Source organism: Bos indicus x Bos taurus, chromosome 11 (genome assembly GCF_003369695.1).
Source record: "Bos indicus x Bos taurus breed Angus x Brahman F1 hybrid chromosome 11, Bos_hybrid_MaternalHap_v2.0, whole genome shotgun sequence".
Lineage (NCBI taxonomy): Eukaryota > Metazoa > Chordata > Mammalia > Artiodactyla > Bovidae > Bos > Bos indicus x Bos taurus.
In genome coordinates, this window is record NC_040086.1 from 12,257,582 (window position 1) to 12,275,324 (window position 17,743).

Consider the following 17,743-nt stretch of genomic DNA (forward strand, 5'->3'; position numbering starts at 1 on the left):
TGGATTAGCAGTTCTGAAACTACTTTAGACTGTACCAGGATGAAACCCAGTAAGTAAAATATAATGAGAGCCAGGTTTCTCATTGTCAGAGAAAGAAGTGATAAATAAGGAAAGAGGGAAAGGTAGACTGAATCCTGTGGTGTTGGCCTGGAATATGAACTGACATAAAATATGAACTCATAATTTTAAAATATATTCACAAAGAGATATAGAAATAAATATGTTGTGTTAATAAATATACATGTGTTTCCTAGCTCTGTCCATTAATAGAGCTTAGAAACATTAACACCACAATAGGAATGAGCATGCTAAGGGCCCAGATCTTGGTTTCTAAATCTATTCTACAATACAAGGAACCGGAGCTCCTTGGAGAAGTGACTGGTTCCAAAGCAGGGGCAGGGAATGTGCAAGATGAGCTTGGCACATCTTATAGCGCCAGCAAGTAAGGAATTGTTCAAGAAAGGATCAGTTCAGTTCAGTTCAGTCACTCAGTCATGTCCAACTCTTTGCGACCCCATGAATCGCAGCATGCCAGGCCTCCCTGGCCATCACCAACTCCTGGAGTTCACTCAGACTCACGTCCATCAAGTCAGTGATGCCATCCAGCCATCTCATCCTCTGTCGTCCCCTTCTCCTCCTGCCCCCAATCCCTCCCAGCATCAGGGTCTTTTCCAATGAGTCAACTCTTCGCATGAGGTGGCCAAAGTACTGGAGTTTCAGCTTCAGCATCATTCCTTCCAAAGAAATCCCAGGGCTGATCTCCTTCAGAATGGACTGGTTGGATCTCCTTGCAGTCCAAGGGACTCTCAAGAGTCTTCTCCAACACCACAGTTCAAAAGCATCAATTCTTCGGCGCTCAGCCTTCTTCACAGTCCAACTCTCACATCCATACATGACCACAGGAAAAACCATAGCCTTGACTAGACAGACCTTTCTTGGCAAAGTACTGTCTCTGCTTTTCAATATGCTATCTAGGTTGGTCATAACTTTCCTTCCAAGGAGTAAGCATCTTTTAATTTCATGGCTGCAGTCACCATCTGCAGTGATTTTGGAGCCCAAAAAATAAAGTCTGACACTGTTTCCACTGTTTCCCCATCTATTTCCCATGAAGTGATGGGACCAGATGCCATGATCTTAGTTTTCTGAATGTTGAGCTTTAAGCCAACTTTTTCATTCTCCTCTTTCACTTTCATCAAGAGGCTTTATAGTTCCTCTTCACTTTCTGCCATAAGGGTGGTGTCATCTGCATATCTGAGATTATTGATATTTCTCCCAGCAATCTTGATTCCAGCTTGTGCTTCTTCCAGTCCAGCATTTCTCATGATGTACTCTGCATATACCTTAAATAAGCAGGGTGACAATATACAGCCTTGACGTACTCCTTTTCCTATTTGGAACCAGTCTGTTGTTCCATGTCCAGATAGATAGATGGAAAATACATGGGAGAGCCAGTCTGCAGGCATCCCTGACAACCATAGCTGGAACAGTTCGAACAACAGCATGAATGATGATTGTATTAGATTATAATCCACAAAATAAATACCTCTGAGGTCATACTGATATAAATAAATGGACAAATAAATGGAGGAGAAGGGACAACACTTTTCCTCACAGGAGGATTTCATTTAATAACTGTATATATATATTTATTAGCATTATTAATTTAACATTATTAATAATAAATGTTGTTATAGACAAGATCTACCAATGGATGTTAACATTAGTGGACAAAAGTTTGAGGAGAAACAGGATATTTTCTTAGTATCAAAGTATATCTCTGACAAAAAAATATTAATTACAAAGGTAAAAATAATAATTTTGCAATAGAGAAACTTAACCACTTAAACTAAGTGATCAAGTGATCATTATTGGTTAATGTCACCAATAGTGAAATATGTGGATATCCTGTACACCTAATATGATACACTAAGAAGGGGACAGTATCACTTCTGTAGTGTTTTTGCAAAACAAAAAATGCACAACCTCAATCCAGAATTTGGTAACCGTGACACCGCTGCCATTTGGGCTTGGTAGTTCTTTGCTGTAGGGGCTGTCCTGAGCACTGGAGGATGCTTACCAGCATTCCTGGCTCCCTCGATACCAGAAGCATCACCTCCACTACCACCGCCAGCCTTGTTACAACCAAAAATGTCTCCAGACGTATTTCCAGGTGTCCCATGTGAGGCAAGGTCCCCCTCACTGAAAACTACTGCCTCAGTTTAACCAGAAGCAAATATCGAGGGAGTGAAGTCGCTCAGCCGTGTCTGACTCTTTGCAACCCCATGGACTGTAGCAGGCTTCTCCATCCATGGGATTTTCCCAGCAAGCATACTGGAGTGGATTGCCATTTCCTTCTCCAGGAGATCTTCCTGACCCGGGGACTGAACCCGGATCTCCCGCATTGCAGACGCTTTACACTCTGAGCCACCAGAGAAGTCTAAGCAAATATTGGGCAGACTCAAATTAAGGGACCTTCTGCAAAATAAATAACTAAGAGTAATTTATAAATGTCAAGGTCTTCAAAGATAAAAATGAGAAAATATACTGGAAGAGTCATAGAAGACATGATGATTAAATGCAGTGGGATACTGAATGTGTTCAGAAAAAGGACATTAGTGGAAAATCTGGTGAAAGTAGAATGAAATAGTTTAATAGCATTGTACCAATGTTGATTTCTTGATTCTGATCATTGTAATATAATATGTGGACATTAGAGAAGCTGGGTAAATCTGGACGTTAGAGGAATTGTCTAAACTATTTTTACAACTTGTATGTAAGTCTAAAATTATTTCAAAACAAAATTTTTTAATTTTGTTTAACAAAATCTGTGACTGATGGTAATAATAAAATGCAGGCAAATTTCCATATCTGACTCAATGACAGAGATATAATCATAACACATTTGTTTCTGCTGATGTGATTCTAATCACCTCAAACATTGTCTGATAATCAAAATAAATTTAAACCCAATGTGTGTGTGTGTGTGTGCATTCTGAACCACAGTTTATATATGCTGTTTAAATTTTGTTACAAGTGAAAAACCTTGTAGATTGTTCATGTGATAGTTCAAAAAGAAGAGGAATACATTACTTAATAGCATTAAAATCATTTGGCTTGGATTGCAGTTATTTGTGTTTTTCTTTTATTCTCCTATGTGGGGGGAAACCACATATCTTAATATCACTTGAAAAGCCCATCCCTGTCCTTCCACATATTAGATGCTTCTAAAAACATTTGCTGAATGTTTTTAGAAGACAATGGCTAATGTCTTCATTAAGACAATCTGAGACGAGAAAATATGCTTTATTATTTATGTTTCAAATCCTATGAGTAAATATTAGAAGAAGCCACTCGAACTTTTAAACTTAAGAAGGTTATAATTTTTATGCAACTCTTAAGAAATATAAATAGAATGAACATGGTGCAGGCCCACAACATGGTTCTGTAAATTCAATGAGAAGGCATCACATGGAAAATCAAGAATTTTAACAATGCTCTGACACAAAAGTAAGAGTTCATCAAAAGTCGATTACGTGGAAACCCACTCTCTAATGAGGGTTCCCGGGGATGAGAGAAGTGAACTATTCTCGTGATTGTGTTAACCTGTCGCCCCAGCCCATCTAGCCTCCCAGGTCTTACCAACCAAACCAGACCTTTGGCTGTGGACCCTGCTGACCATCCCAGCACACAGGGCCCAGGTGTGCTCTGATCCTCTCTCATAATGAGACTAATTCTTGCTGAAAACATCTGTTACAGGTGCTTCCCTGTGCCCATACACCACTTAACACTGGTGCAGGCACACAGTCATCACTCAACTCTTGGCTAAAGCCACAAATACCAAAACAGAGGGTGAATGGAGGGCTTCCCTCTTAGCTCAGTTGGTAAAGAATCTGCCTGCAATGCAGAAGACCCCGGTTCGATTCCTGAGTCGGGAAGATCTACGGGAGAAGGGATAGGCTACCCACTCCAGTATTCTTGGGCTTCCCTGGTGGCTCAGCTGGTAAAGAATCTGCCTGCAATGCAGGAGATCTGGGTTCGATCCCTAGGTTGGGAAGATCCCCTGGAGAAAGGAACGGCTAGAGAATTCCATGTATAGTCCGTGGGGTCGCAAAGAATCGGACATGAGTGAGCAACTTTCACTTTCACAGGTTGGATGGAATAGCGGAGTTACGGAAGGCCATCTGAAGTGGCACTTGAGTTGTTGCTTCAGTCGCTTAGTCACGTCTGACTCTTTACAACCCCATAAACTGCAGCATGCCATGCTTCCCTATCCTTCACTATCTCCCAGAGTTTGCCCAAACTCATGTCCATTGAGTCATGATGCTACCCAACCATGTTATTTTCAGTCTCCCCATTCTCCTCCTGCCCTCAATCTTTCCCAGCATCAGGATCTTTCCAGTGAGTCGGCTCTTTGCATCAAGTGGCCAAAGTATTGGAGCTTCAGCATCCGTCCTTCCAATGGTTATTCAGGGTTGATTTCCTTTATGATAGACTGGTTTGATTGCCTTGCAGTCCAAGAGACTCTCAAGAGTCCTTTCCAGCACCACAATATGAAAGCATCAATTCTTCGGTTCTCAGTCTTCTTTATGGTCCAACTCTTACATCCATACATGACTACTGGAAAAACCATAGCTTTAACTAGATGGACCTTTGTTGGCAAAGTGATGTCTCTGCTTTTTAATATGCTGTCTAGCATTGTCATAGCTTTTCTTCCAAGGAGCAAGCGTCTTTTAATTTCATGGCTGCAGTCACCATCCACAGTGATTTTGGAGTCCAAAAGAATAAAGTCTGTCACTGTTTCCACTTTTTCCCCATCTATTTGCCATAAAGGGATGGGACCTGATGGCATGATCTTCTTTTTTTGAATGTTGAGTTTTAAGCCAACTTTTTCACTCTCCTCCTTCACTCTCATTAAGAAGCTATTTAATTCCTCCTTTCTTTCTGCCATTAGAGTGGTATCATCTGCATGTCTGAGGTTGTTATTTCTCCCAGCAGTCTTGATTCCAGCTTGTTTCCAGCTTGTGATTCATCCACCCCCACATTTTGCATGATGGACTTTGCATATCTAAACTGAGTACAGGGTGAGATAGTACCGAGATGCACATTAAACACAGAATCATTGTTGAAAGAAAGCTATCCCTTTATAGCCTTTGCGACAACAAAGCAAGTATCTCATTGTTGTGCTGATGTTTGAGTTATCTTCTATTTATGACAAGTTAGAATGGTTTCCCATTTATGATAGTGGTGTAAAGTGTTCTTTAAAATTTTTTAATACCAAAATATGAATCAATGCAAAACTGTTAAATTAATAAATACACTTGTAGCATGAGGATATGGTAAAAATTATGAATTGATACTCAATAAAGTTTGAAGAATAGTTCAGTCTCCTGCCTTTGACACTCTCTTTTCTTCTTCTCCATCCCCCTCCTGCTTATAAATGTGAAGAAATAAAATATCTTAAGTGCATACATAGTATTCTACTTTCTGTGAAAGAAAGAAGAGGAAATAAGGAAGCAAACGTGTATCTGTTTATCTTTACAAATAGAAACATGTTGGAAAGAAAGTTATGACCAACCTAGATGGCATATTCAAAAGCAGAGACATTACTTTGCCAACAAAGGTCCGTCTAGTCAAGGCTATGGTTTTTCCAGTGGTCATGTATGGATGTGAGAGTTGGACTGTGAAGAAGGCTGAGCGCCGAAGAATTGATGCTTTTGAACTGTGGTGTTGGAGAAGACTCTTGAGAGTCCCTTGGACTGCAAGGAGATCCAACCAGTCCATTCTGAAGGAAATCAGCCCTGGGATTTCTTTGGAGGGAATGATGCTAAAGCTGGAACTCCAGTACTTTGGCCACCTCATGTGAAGAGTTGACTCATTGGAAAAGACTCTGATGCTGGGAGGGATTGGGGGCAGGAGGAGAAGGGGACGACAGAGGATGAGATGGCTGGATAGCATCACTGACTCAATGGATGTGAGTCTGAGTGAACTCCGGGAGTTGGTGATGGCCAGGGAGGCCTGGCATGCTGCGATTCATGGGGTCGCAAAGAGTCAGACACAACTGAGCGACTGAACTGAACTGAACTGAACTAATGAATATAAACTATTAAACAGTGGAAACCCATGAATCCATACCAGTAATAAAGCAGATGAATTAATAGTGGAGCAGAAGCGAGCACTTGCTTATGGTCAAATGCTGAGTGACAGCTGATAAACTTGGAGGGAAGGATGGAATCAGTTTGAAACTATCGTAGTGAAGACTAAATTGGAGAAACATCTTCAATAGATGCTAAATCTAATAGAAAATTTTAATCAGGAACAGTATGTTCACGTGATCTCCTAAATTGCTTGCTCGTTACAAAAGAAAAAATAATACCTAGACAGTGGAGAAATCAGACGACATCTTATCTTGACTGGGTGATCAAAATTAATGTCACCGTTGAGAGACACGTGAACATTTGCACCTCCAGATGTGATGCCCTGAGGAGGACACAGCATCACATGTAGGATTCTGGCCAGATATGCATATCTTACATCTTATTATGAGAAAGAGTTAGGAAAGTCAAAACCTAGGATGAAAAAGGAGGTAGGGAACTTTTGAAGAGTTGATATTATTAAAAAATGTCAATATCATATAAGAAAGACTGTGGAAATAGTCCAGATTAAAGGAGACTCAATAGCTAGCTAAATGTAATACCTGATCCTGAACAAAGAAGCTATACAGGACATTATTGGGTCAATTTATAAAATTAGAGTATGAACTGTATCAAAATTAGATTTATTGAAGTTAAAAACCATACTGTGATTATGTTTGAGAAGAATGCTGAAATATTTGGGGATAAAGGGCCATGATGTGTGTAATTACTCTCAAGAGACTCCAAGAAGAAATACTGTATATGTGCAAAAAAAGAAAGAACACAAATGATGGGGCATGCTGGGTAAAACATTGGTGATGCATGGATCTGGGAGGAGGGTATATAGTGCTCCTTAGACTACGCCTCTTCTTAGAACTTTCTGATAGATTGGAATTATTTCCAAAATGGAAACTTTTAGAGATAAAAAATTAAGATGTGCTCGCGACACACGTTCAGTGATGACAGAATGTTCAGCGTCCTCGGGAGAGACTTTACTGAGATCTTACAAGGCAGTTGCATGCAGAGAACTAGGCTGAGAGGCCTCATTCACCTCGGAATATCATAGTCTGGAGATCCAAGTGCCGTGATAAAGAGGCCTACTGGTTTTCTTATTCTCTTATTCTAACTCTGATCTAAAGAATCCAGTAGAGCTGTACCCCAGAGCAGGTTAACTTAGCTAAGTCTTACCCAGCCTCTAGTCTATGTCCATCTGTCTCAGAGGAGACCATCAGATCTAGGTGCAGGCCACAAAAAGGCCTGTGGGAAGCAGCATAGACCCAGAGCGTGAGCCGCAGGCTCATACTGGTTGAGCTTAGTAGAGTTGTGTGGTTTCCAGGCCCAGCGTGGGATAAACTAGCTAGCTTGTCATCCCAGAGGTCGTAAGCTCAGTACTGGCATTGAGAGACTTTGGCAAGAATTTAAAAATAGGAAATCTTGGGACTAAGTTATGAACTGCCCTCCACGCCCTATTGGTGATTTACCCAGGTTTCATCATCCAGAAAGACATGGTGTTCTTTGCAGTAAATCAGAAAATGCTGATACCATCAGTTCCATCACTGAAATTAGGATTCTATTAGTAGAGAACAAAATGAAATTAGTTTTATGAAATGTATATATATATATATATATATCCACATCTGAGAAATAATATCTAAAATAGCTTTAAGAAATCAGGTTTTCAAATTTTTCCAACTAAACTTATTTGTTATTCTTTCATGCTTCTTTTGTTAGGTCCCTAGCATGCAAACAGCAAAAAGCTCCCAACATTTTCTGTTTAGTTTTCTAAGAGGAAAAAAAACTAATTAATAAAATGCTCTCTTTTCCCATAGTTTCTTTCCTTGGGGTTTCAGGGAAAAACATAATCTTACTTGTAGAAGACCTTTAGAACAAGGGACACTCCAAATGTCTATCATGTTCCTTAGGAGGAACTGTCTTGAGCAGTCTTTAGGCTGGAAATACCAAGATTAGGATAGGAAGTCAGGGAAATTTTTCTTCTAAAGGAGAGCTCTGTGAGGCCTTGGGGCAGTGAAAGGAAGTGGTAGAAGCCCTTTTACTTGCCAACTAAAACAAGCATGACCTAAAAGAGGCCTGAGAGGGCCGTTTGGGGCCTTGCTGACCCAGGCCAACCAACATGTCTGTCTCTCTCCCCGTCTCCTCTCGTATTTAGTATCCCCTTCTTGGCTGAGGGTGTAGGGGCTTTTCTCTGTTTTAGTTTTGGGACTTTAGCCAATTTGCATCCTGAGGAAGTTCTTAACATCTATCCTAAGAGAATGGATAGAAGAGGAGACTTGGCCCACACTGCCTGTTTGCCCAGCTGCACAGTGGGGAAGACAGAGGAGGAAGGTATGCCTAAGAGCCCAGACTCCAGCGTTGAATTTGATTCTTGGCCTCTCCGCCTTAGTTCTGCACAGAGAGATTGTGGTCTGCTTACCTTCATCAACTGTTACCTCTTGGAAAGGGAGAAGTGGGGAAACGCCCTAAGTCCAGAAGCACTTGTGTGCATCTCATGGCTAGAAAGACTGCTTGAAGGCCCTTCTGTGTGATGATGTGAGTCTGGGGCAGTGACCCCCGCAGGTTTATACAGGGGGCTACCAGCTTCCCTTCCGTCACCCCTACCCCACCTTTGAAAGGCACTGATTTTTTTCTTTTTGAGTTTTATTTAGTTATGAGTTTTCAATATTTGTTAGACTGATACCTGAGGCTAAAGCTGGCTGAGAAGGAAAGCCTTTGACAAAATGTGGTTAGTTAGCAGATTTCTATCTGTTCAACCAGTGTCCACATGGGTGTTGTATATTGCCTCATGTAAATAGCATATGGTCCATTTGTGTCTTGGTTCAGTGTGTTTCTGTGCTATCTGTGTGTCCTGTTTGTTTTTGGCATGTGTCTGTATCAACTGAGTAACTTAGCAAAGTCAACACAGCAAGTCATGAAATTCATACTTGAACCCAGACCTTTTAACCTGAAAGCTCATATAGTTGCATATGGGGCACTGGACACACCCACCTGTATTTGTTCATGGTTGAATTCTGAGCTCCTAGAACGGTGCTTGGCACATGGAAGACATTTCGTAAGTATTTATTAAGTGAATGAGTGATTATTATGATAGTCTGGTGTTTTGATTCAGTCCAGTGCCAGTTTCTTTCCAGGCCTGCCTCTGAGAGCTCTCTCCCGGCATCAGCAGTGCAGTGCTTCCGGCAGAGATGACTCTACCTTACAGTGATTACCCGTTTATTTTCTTAGTTTTGTTACTGTAGCCATTCTTTCTCTTGTGTGTGTGTTAGTGGCTCAGTCGTGTCCAGCTCTTTGCAACCCCATGGACTGCAGCCCGCCAGGCTCCTCTGTCCATGGAGTCTCCAGGCAAGGACACTGGAGTGGGTCACCATCCCCTTCTTTGGGTGCTCTTCCCAACCCAGGGATCAAACCTGGGTCTCCTGCATTGCAGGTGGATTCTTTACCATCTGAGCTCTCAGGGAAGAGTCATACTCTTTCTCGTATTACAATTTTAATTTTATTTTTCAAATCTAGTGGGTAGTGAAGGGTGCTAGGAGTTTTTGAGATCCTGATTTGTCTTATCTGTCTGATTAATCACCAGAGTGGGGGTTTGGATATTTTACAGCTTTTGGATCTCTTCATCCAGTGGGATTGGTCAACCTACCTTGCTGACTACGGTCAGCCCACCTGCAAGTACCTCCGGGTAAACCCTGTGACAGCTCTGACCCTGCTTGAGAAGTGAGTACCCATCCCGTGGCCTGTTTTGAGGGGTGGGGTGATGGGGAGGGGAGACTGATACAGAGGATAATTTTCTCTTTGCCACTACCTTGAAAAGATGGCAAAGAGGCCCCACTCTAAAGCCGCCACAGGTGTTCTCAGCAGTTTCCATTGCTGGATTTGGCAGTTCAGTCTTCCTTTTGGAGCCTCTTAATCCCTGAGCCCCAGCAAGCTAGGGAAAGTGTGTGTCAGGGGAACTGTGGCATTACTTCAGAGCTTACCTACAGATGACAGGAAGAGAAAGGAAGATGCCTTAGCCTGGGGCTCAGGTCAGCCTGGTGAACAGAGTGAGCCAGCCCCAGCCATCTGGGGTGTGATGATGGATGGAGAGCGTCCCCACAGAATAGATGGCTTCTCTGGTTCCTGGCAAAGAAGCTCCTGAAATTATTTCAGCTGCCCTACCAACCCGTGACTCCATCAGATTGAGCTTTCTTATGCTGAATAGCCCAAGAAAGCTGTATTGGAAGTGTCTAACTCTTGCCTTAAGCAGTCACTAGCCAGCAAAGTGGCTGCCATGGGACTTGCGCGTCTCTGAAGCAGAGCTGCTGCCGTTGAGGTTGAGTTAGCCAGCTCCAGAACATCTCACTAACCAACATGTCACCCAGATGCTGGAATCTGCACTGCGTTGTAGCCTGGGCCTGGCTTTAGCTTACCTAGTTGAGAGCTGGCAGACCAGAGACAAAGACCCATGTAAAAAGGAAGCTTTCTCTTGTCATCAAACTAGATAAAACCCTTGGCTTCTTAGAAGAACGCCCTGCATATAGACAGTGTAGTAAGTCTACATATATAGCCAGTCAGGCAGGTCTCAACTCCTAAGAAGGCAAGAATCCGAGTCCAGGAGGCCAGAGTGAAGCCTTAAGCAGAAGGAGAGGCTGAGGGGTGCCTTCCTACTGAAGGCTATACTGGGGGAGAGAAGGGGAGGAGGTAGAGAGCGGGCGCGAGCAGAAGGCAGAGGTGTGCGCTGGAGCCAAGCCACTAAGAGCCCAGAATTGACTTTTTCCAGATCAAGACAGACTCATGTTTCCATTTTAACTCTGTTTCCCATGATTCTCTCTCCCAATGACCTTCTTCCCTAGGATATCTAGAGAGTAAGTATATTATTCACTTGGGCCTTTTCCACTACTTTCAGGCAAGTCCTTCTGGTTTCCTCATTGACACTAATGACTACACTAAAATCCCTACCCTGTGAGTTGTCCCCACCCTGACATACTAATCTGCTAAACCAGCCTGGTGCCAGCTGGCTGGCTGCCTCCTCTCTCCTTGGTCCTTCAAGTGACCCTTGGCTTACCAGTTCCTTTGGGGCTGGGAGTGGTGACAGGGATTTTCCCCCATCAGTGCCAGGTAAAAGGTTGCTCCCGCCCACCTTCCTGGCACACTCAATACTCTTGCTAGTCCAGGGCCTGAAATCCAGCCCTGACACAAGGGAGCTTCCTCAGCAGTCTTCCCGCCCTCCCAGTGGTGAGGCCCTGGCTTCAGGATCTCCCACAGAAGACTCTTTCTTAGAGGCGAGGCCTCACCCACGTTCTCTGCACCCTACTGGCTTTTGCGTTGCTGCTCGGGTGTCCTGTTCAGATGGGCTCTGGGATTCCCTTCGGCCAGTTGCCTCTCTCAATAGTTCTTACGCCTCTGTTCCTGAGAATCTCACATCCAGGAAGTACTGGCTTATCTACTTCCTGTGGATCAACAACAGGGTAAAATAATCAGCCTCTCAGTAGCATTCTGGAGGCCTAGCCAGTGATAATGCCATGTACTTACCCTGGGTGATCAGCAGGATTTAAAAGCCCCCTTCCAAACACAGTAGGGCCAGAGGCCACCCAGATCACTAAAATCCACATTTCCCAGCCTCATAGGAATCAGTCTCTCGATTTGACCCTCTCCTGCTCTCCCCACAGCCAGCTCTACCACCAGAGCTCAAAATTCTGTCCTTTCCAGCCTGACACTTCTTAGTGGGATGAGACGTGGAAAGACACAGGACATGATGAGGACTTTCAGGAAAGAGAAGAGGCCCCTGTGTCTTTGAGAGGTGTCCAGGGCCAGAAAGATCCAGATCCTGGGCTCACAGAACGTGATAGGGGATGGGGGCTGTCCTTTGGTTTTTGAGCATTGCAGGGTACACACCAGCATGCCACCATCAGCCCTCAGGGCACCTGAGTTTCTCCTTCAAGTAATCCCCACTCCAGGCCTTAATGGCTAAGAAATCCTGGCCTCTGGGGCCCAAAGACTACCCTTTTCTCCTGTTCCCTCCTTCCTTCTTTCCGGACCTCCTCAAAGGAAATTGAAAGCCATCTCTGTCTTTGGGCTGCTTTGAGGAGTTATGAAACGAGTGACCACATAGGATGTTAAATTAAGTGTTCTATAAAGGTCAGAAGTGCTTTTCTTCCTTTATTATTCTTTTTTTTGTTTGTTTAGTGTTGGTTTTATTTAGATTTATAGTATATCCAGCAAAGGAGTTGCTGTCTGGGATAAATAATCCTAAGTCAAGCCAGTTCCACAAATATCATGGTGCGGTTACTGTTTGAGAGACCAAATACAGTAATCATCATAGCCTTGAGGTCCTTTGTGCTTTCTTTTCAACCTAAACCTCTAAACCTCTGTCATCTCTTCTTCTTCCTCTCTTTCAAGCACAGACCTCCACATGTGGGTGGTTGTACCTTATACGCAGTGTCTAAGTATGCTTGATGAGTAATTCCAGGCTCAAGGCCCTAAAGTTTAGATCAGAGAGAGAAGTCTCAATTCATTTGTGGCTGTCACCATCAGCCAGAGCCATAAAGCTGGGATGCTCATCAGAACCTCCCTACCATATGGATATAAACGTCCTTGTGGACTCTCTGACCTTCTGGCCTCTCTAGTCCATCCCTCTGCACGGGGCCTCCCCACGGGAAAAAGTGGTCCAGGATTAGCCAAAGGCCCCTGGAAGTCTTCCTGGGAGTAGTTGACTCCCTGGTGCCAGGTTCCTTCTGTCCCCTCTCCTCGCCCATCGCCATGCAGGGCAGGGGGCTGTGAAGTCAGAGAGCCGGCCAAGCTCCTGAGGGATGGTGGTAAGGAACCACCTAGGCCGCCCCAGGGACAAATGAGTCTGGGCAGAGTCCTTCTTTCTCTACCACGAGAACTATCTGTGGGCTGGAGATCCGATGTGCAGAGGCTGGGGCCAAAGTTGACAATCACCAACAAATACCAGGGGCTGGGGCGCCTTTCAGGGGAATGAAAGGTTCCTGGGATCTGTCACGATGGCTGAGTCAGGCTTGGGGTTCCTCTGGACCTCAGCCTGGCCTTGCCTTTCTCCATCCATGCTTTCCAGTTAGGTCTCTCCATCTGCGGAATTGACGGCCAGAACTGCCCATGGTTTGTGCTCTAGGAATACGCCGTCTTGGGAGCTTTAGCAGCAGCCAGTTAAAAAGCTTTCCAAAGGTCGAGATCTGAAGGTGTCGCAGCCATTGAGAACTCAGGGGCTTCTCTTGCCTAAAGCCCTGGTTTTTCAACTGAGAGAACGGCTCAGCCTTTTGGCACCTTCTTTCCTCAGCACCGTGCCCTCTGAACCACCTCACTGCCTCTGGGCCCCATTCTGAGGCAAAGGAAAAGAGATCAGTCAGGCCCTTGGTTTTGTTAGGAGTAGGATAGAGTTACCAGCTAGAGTAATGTTTAGGAATGCATAGTGGCTTTCAGTACTCGTGTTCTTTTGAAATGCTCGTTAAGAGCATTGTCTTGCTTTCCCTTTCAAATGCCAGCTGTAAGGTCGCAGCAGGATTTCAGTAGGTTCGGGGTTGATGAGAAGACCTTAGACATTCTCTGAGGTCCTGTTGTCCATCAGGGCTGCAGCAGGTGCCAGACACCTACGCCAGGCTCATACCTGGGCATAGAAAGGGAGGAAGTAGGTACGGTGAGCATGGATAGTAAGGGGGCTGGCCATGGCTGGCTCTCAACTGTTTTCCAGAGGTGACTGAAGTTGGGAGGTATGGAGGTGCCAACAGGGCAGCTTTCTGAATAGTAGGTGAGCGTGGGCCTGACAGTGGAAATATTCTGGACTCTCTCAACTCCGGGTGGTTGTTCAGACATACTGGCCACCTTGCTGCCTCGAACACTTTGCTATCTCTCTTCCCCCTCTCTGTTTAGGATGAAGGACACCAGCCGCAAGAACAACATGTTTGCACAGTTTCGGAAAAATGAGCGAGACAAGCAGAAATTGATTGACACCGTGGCCAAGCAACTCCGGGGACTCATCAGCAGCCACCACTCGTGAAGACGGGCCTCAGGCCCACAGAGGCTGATGGCTGCAGCCCCAGAGTCCAGGACCCAGCGCTGGCTGGCCCTGCATTTGTGCATTCTTCTTCAAAGAGAACAAATGTATTTTTTTATAATAACCTATGTACAGTATTCGCATAACCTTTCCCTATAGTAGAAGAGGCACAAGAGTAAGCAAGTCCAGGAGATGTTGCTAGGCCGGGCTTCAGGGGAAGCCACACTACACTGTATCTTCCTAGAGATGGTGGCGTCCTCAGTCCGGTGTGAGGAACCCCCTTTCACCCGTGGCTCTAGAGCTTAGGTCTGGGACTCAGAAACTGCACAGACAAAATGGGCACTTGGCACTGGGAGATAAGGTGATAGGCAGAAGGATAATAAAGTACATCCTGTTCACTCCTAGGTGCCCCATTCACTGCGTAGGTGAGGCTGGTTGTTCTTGATGCAAGGAAAGGGCCTGGAAGACACTACTCCTTGGTCTATGAAAGACCAACACACAGCTGTGGAGTTCCAGAGGTTTTTTTTCTCAGTCCAGAGACTTTCCCTAAGCAGACAGCAAGCACGCCACTGTGACCAGCTGACAGCTTCGCTGCAGCTCCCCCAGGATGGCATCTTGAAGCCTCAATCTGCCCCCAGCGCTTGCACTCCTGATTTGTCTGGGGCATGGCAGAGCTGAGTACGCAGTGGGACTAACTAGACTATGACTAGCTGTAGGTTGCCCCCACACCAGGAGGAGTCTTGAAAGCCAGTGTGAATGGGGTCAGAGCCCAGCCCCTTCCCCATTCCTCTCACTGCCCTCCTTCCTGGTCAGGCGCTTGGTTCAGGGCCCAGGTCCGCAGTTATTCCACAGACAGAGAAGCTCAGACGTGGCCTCCGCCAGCAGTGTCACTGGGATAGTCAGCTTGCAGAAGCCTGAAAAATGACCTCTTGCTTTCCGCTTAGGTAAAACCTGAAGGTTACTTGCAATCGATCCTTTGTGTTTTAAAACCAACTTTCTGGCCACCATCTCTATGGGAAATGCCACCAGCTCTGTGCTGTGGGGAGAGCTTCCGCTGGACCTGCCTCTGGGATGGAGCCGCTGTCACCATGAAGTAGAGCAGAGCAACCCTGACTAATGGTTTGTCACCCCAGCCGTCCCTCACCAAGTCATACCCTGGATAAGAAGCTCCTGCTCAAGCCTAAAGCTTCCGTCCCCCTTTGAGGTCCCCAGAGCTATCTTTTGGCTTTGTCTGAGAAAGATTGCCTGTAATCCTATCCTTCAAGCTCTGGAGTTTGCAGAGGAGCCTGAACTGGCTATGTCCTCTGTCACAAATGGGCTCCTGTGACTTAATGCAAAGGCTTTGCTATGAGGTCAGTCATTGGAACCTGCCCTTTAAGACACTTCAGGAAGACGCTATTAAGGCTACTGGTGAGAGTATAATTGTGCATCACCAAACAATGACAAATAAGCCACACAGGCCTTTCCAGCTAGGATTAGTGGGAGGAAAGACTCATCAAACAGAATTCACTACCTTTGTCAGCTGTTGAGTTGCTTCTAGGGAGGGCAGTGCTTTTCACCACCACCCCCGCCCCCCTGCCAAATATTATGTCACAACTTGAAAACCGTGGGGAAGAAAATATGCACACAGACACACAGACTTCCTCAAAACTGGAAAGACCAGGCTGCTGGAGGCTCTGCAGAGCTTTCTGAGGCTCATCCTCAGGGCTAGTCATCCTGAGGGCTTGGTCCAGGGTCTTAGAATGAGGCTCAGAGATGAGCGCTGCCTCTCAGAACTGCTACAGCCAAGGGAGGGCAGGGGCCAAGGGGATGAGACCTCAAATGCCATCTCTCAGATTCTGGACTTTATTAGAAAAGAGCAAGAAATGATCACTCAAATCCTATTGCTTAAGAAGGGCCCCAAACACCCTGCTTCACTAGACCCGTTACAGCAGGATCTCTTCTGCTTTTTGCATTCCACTCTAACTTTGAAGTGGAATGGAGAGAAGCTTAAGTATGTCGCTTTATTTTTCAAGCATTATCATTGTCGGTCTGGTCTCAGACCCGTACCCTGGAGAAATAGTGTTACAAAGAGAAAATGAACAGGGTAGAGGAACGAGGGTCACCCTGCCCCTTGCACACAGAAGCCCCTCTGTAGAAAACACGTACTCAAGCCCGAGACTCACAGGGCAGATCCTTTGTAAGAGCCCTTCTTTCCTCTTGGTCTGCCTCCAGCCTTCCCTAACAAAACCAACCTGCACCACTGAGTTGTCTGTGGAGACACACTCTTGGTGACCAGGGAAAGGTAGAAAACAGGGACTGGCAATGTCCAGACTGTCTGAATTGGTGAAGTCGGAGTTTTAGTTTTGTCTGTAGGCCTCAAGCTAGGTCAGCCCTTGAGAGGACTTGGACGAAGCATGGGTGCCTGTGTCCCCCAGAATCCTGACATCTGGCCTCAGATGCCCAGAGATGTAGATGCGCCCCAGAGGCCTGAGGAAGAGGCGAGAAAAAGGGTGCCTGGAGGCCTTACCGTCTTCTAGTTGGCTGAGTTCTTGGGAAAACCAGACCCATATTCCTGAAGGGACAGTCAGGTTTGGGACCCTGGTGGGTTGCAAGTAGTATTTTAGGCAGCTGGAATAGTTTGAATGTATCACATGGCAAAATCTCTGAGGAGAATAAATGAAGCTGCTGATGGTGGGGAAGAACAGGACGTGAAAATTGGAAGCAGCAGAGAGTTCCCATTGGTAAAGGGCATATACAGCCTCCAGGGAGCAATGCCCAGCATTTGCGTTGTCTCCCAGGCCTCCGAGTCAGCCTAGCTTCACTGCGCACTTGACAAGTGTTTGCTCAGCAAGTCCCAGACCCAGGCCCTTTATCCCCAAGGTTGACATTGGCCGTGACTCTGCCCATGAGGCCTCTGAGCACACTCCCCACGGCCTGCTGCAGAAGCCCCTCACCAGAGCCTCGCTTCTCCCAGGACGCTGCTCCTGGCTGCTTCTGGTGCCTCTTTTATCTTTTTCCTTTGCCTGAGTTTGCAATTACTTTTCACTAATGTGTTGGAAATGGCCTTTTTATTTTGCACAAATAGTTGCACATTTATGAGGGAAATTTAGGAAAGTCCATTTTTAACTCTAAAGGGAACTTTTTTCTTTAAAACTCAACCAGTAAAGCTACTGATACAGATGGGCCTTGTGGTTAGTAGAAAACCTCTCACGTGGAAAGAGCATGTCTACTCCTCCTGTATGTTCTCTTTTAATTGCTATTAAATAAGGGAGCCTACGCACCTGCTCACCGTGTTGTCTCATGGTTTTTGTTCTCCCGCCCCTTTCACACCGTGGAGCGTGGTTGGTGATCTGGATAGAGACCCTGCACCCCTTCAGCCCCACTGGGGACTAGAGCAGGCAGAAGCCTGCTGGGGAGGAGAAAGCTGCCTGCTAGGCAAGGCGAGAAATCGAACTGTGGCCTTGGAAGCATTCCAAACCACCGGCCTAGGCTTTCCTGCCTGTACCATTAACACTGGCATCATCGTCATCAAGAGGAATAACCCTTGAGTTGCCTGATTTATGAGGAGTACCTGGCTAGGCTACTAGGGGCTCACGGTGTTCTGAACACTGGCCCTGCCATGGAACGG

At 45.5% G+C, this 17,743-nt stretch overlaps 1 protein-coding gene across 2 annotated transcripts in view; it reads left to right on the forward strand.

Annotated features, from left to right (window-relative positions):
- EXOC6B (exocyst complex component 6B) overlaps positions 1 to 17,403 on the forward strand; it is a 723,575-nt gene extending 706,172 nt beyond the window's left edge. The window contains exons 21-23 of one of the 2 annotated variants that reach the window (XM_027554900.1): positions 9,748 to 9,860; positions 10,976 to 10,987; positions 14,010 to 17,403. In XM_027554900.1, coding sequence (XP_027410701.1) covers positions 9,748 to 9,860; positions 10,976 to 10,987; positions 14,010 to 14,136 — 252 coding nt within the window. In that variant the 3' untranslated portion in view covers positions 14,137 to 17,403. The remainder of the gene's footprint in view (positions 1 to 9,747; positions 9,861 to 10,975; positions 10,988 to 14,009) is intronic. The other variant, XM_027554901.1, reaches the window with a different exon arrangement.
- Positions 17,404 to 17,743: the final 340 nt, after the last annotated feature.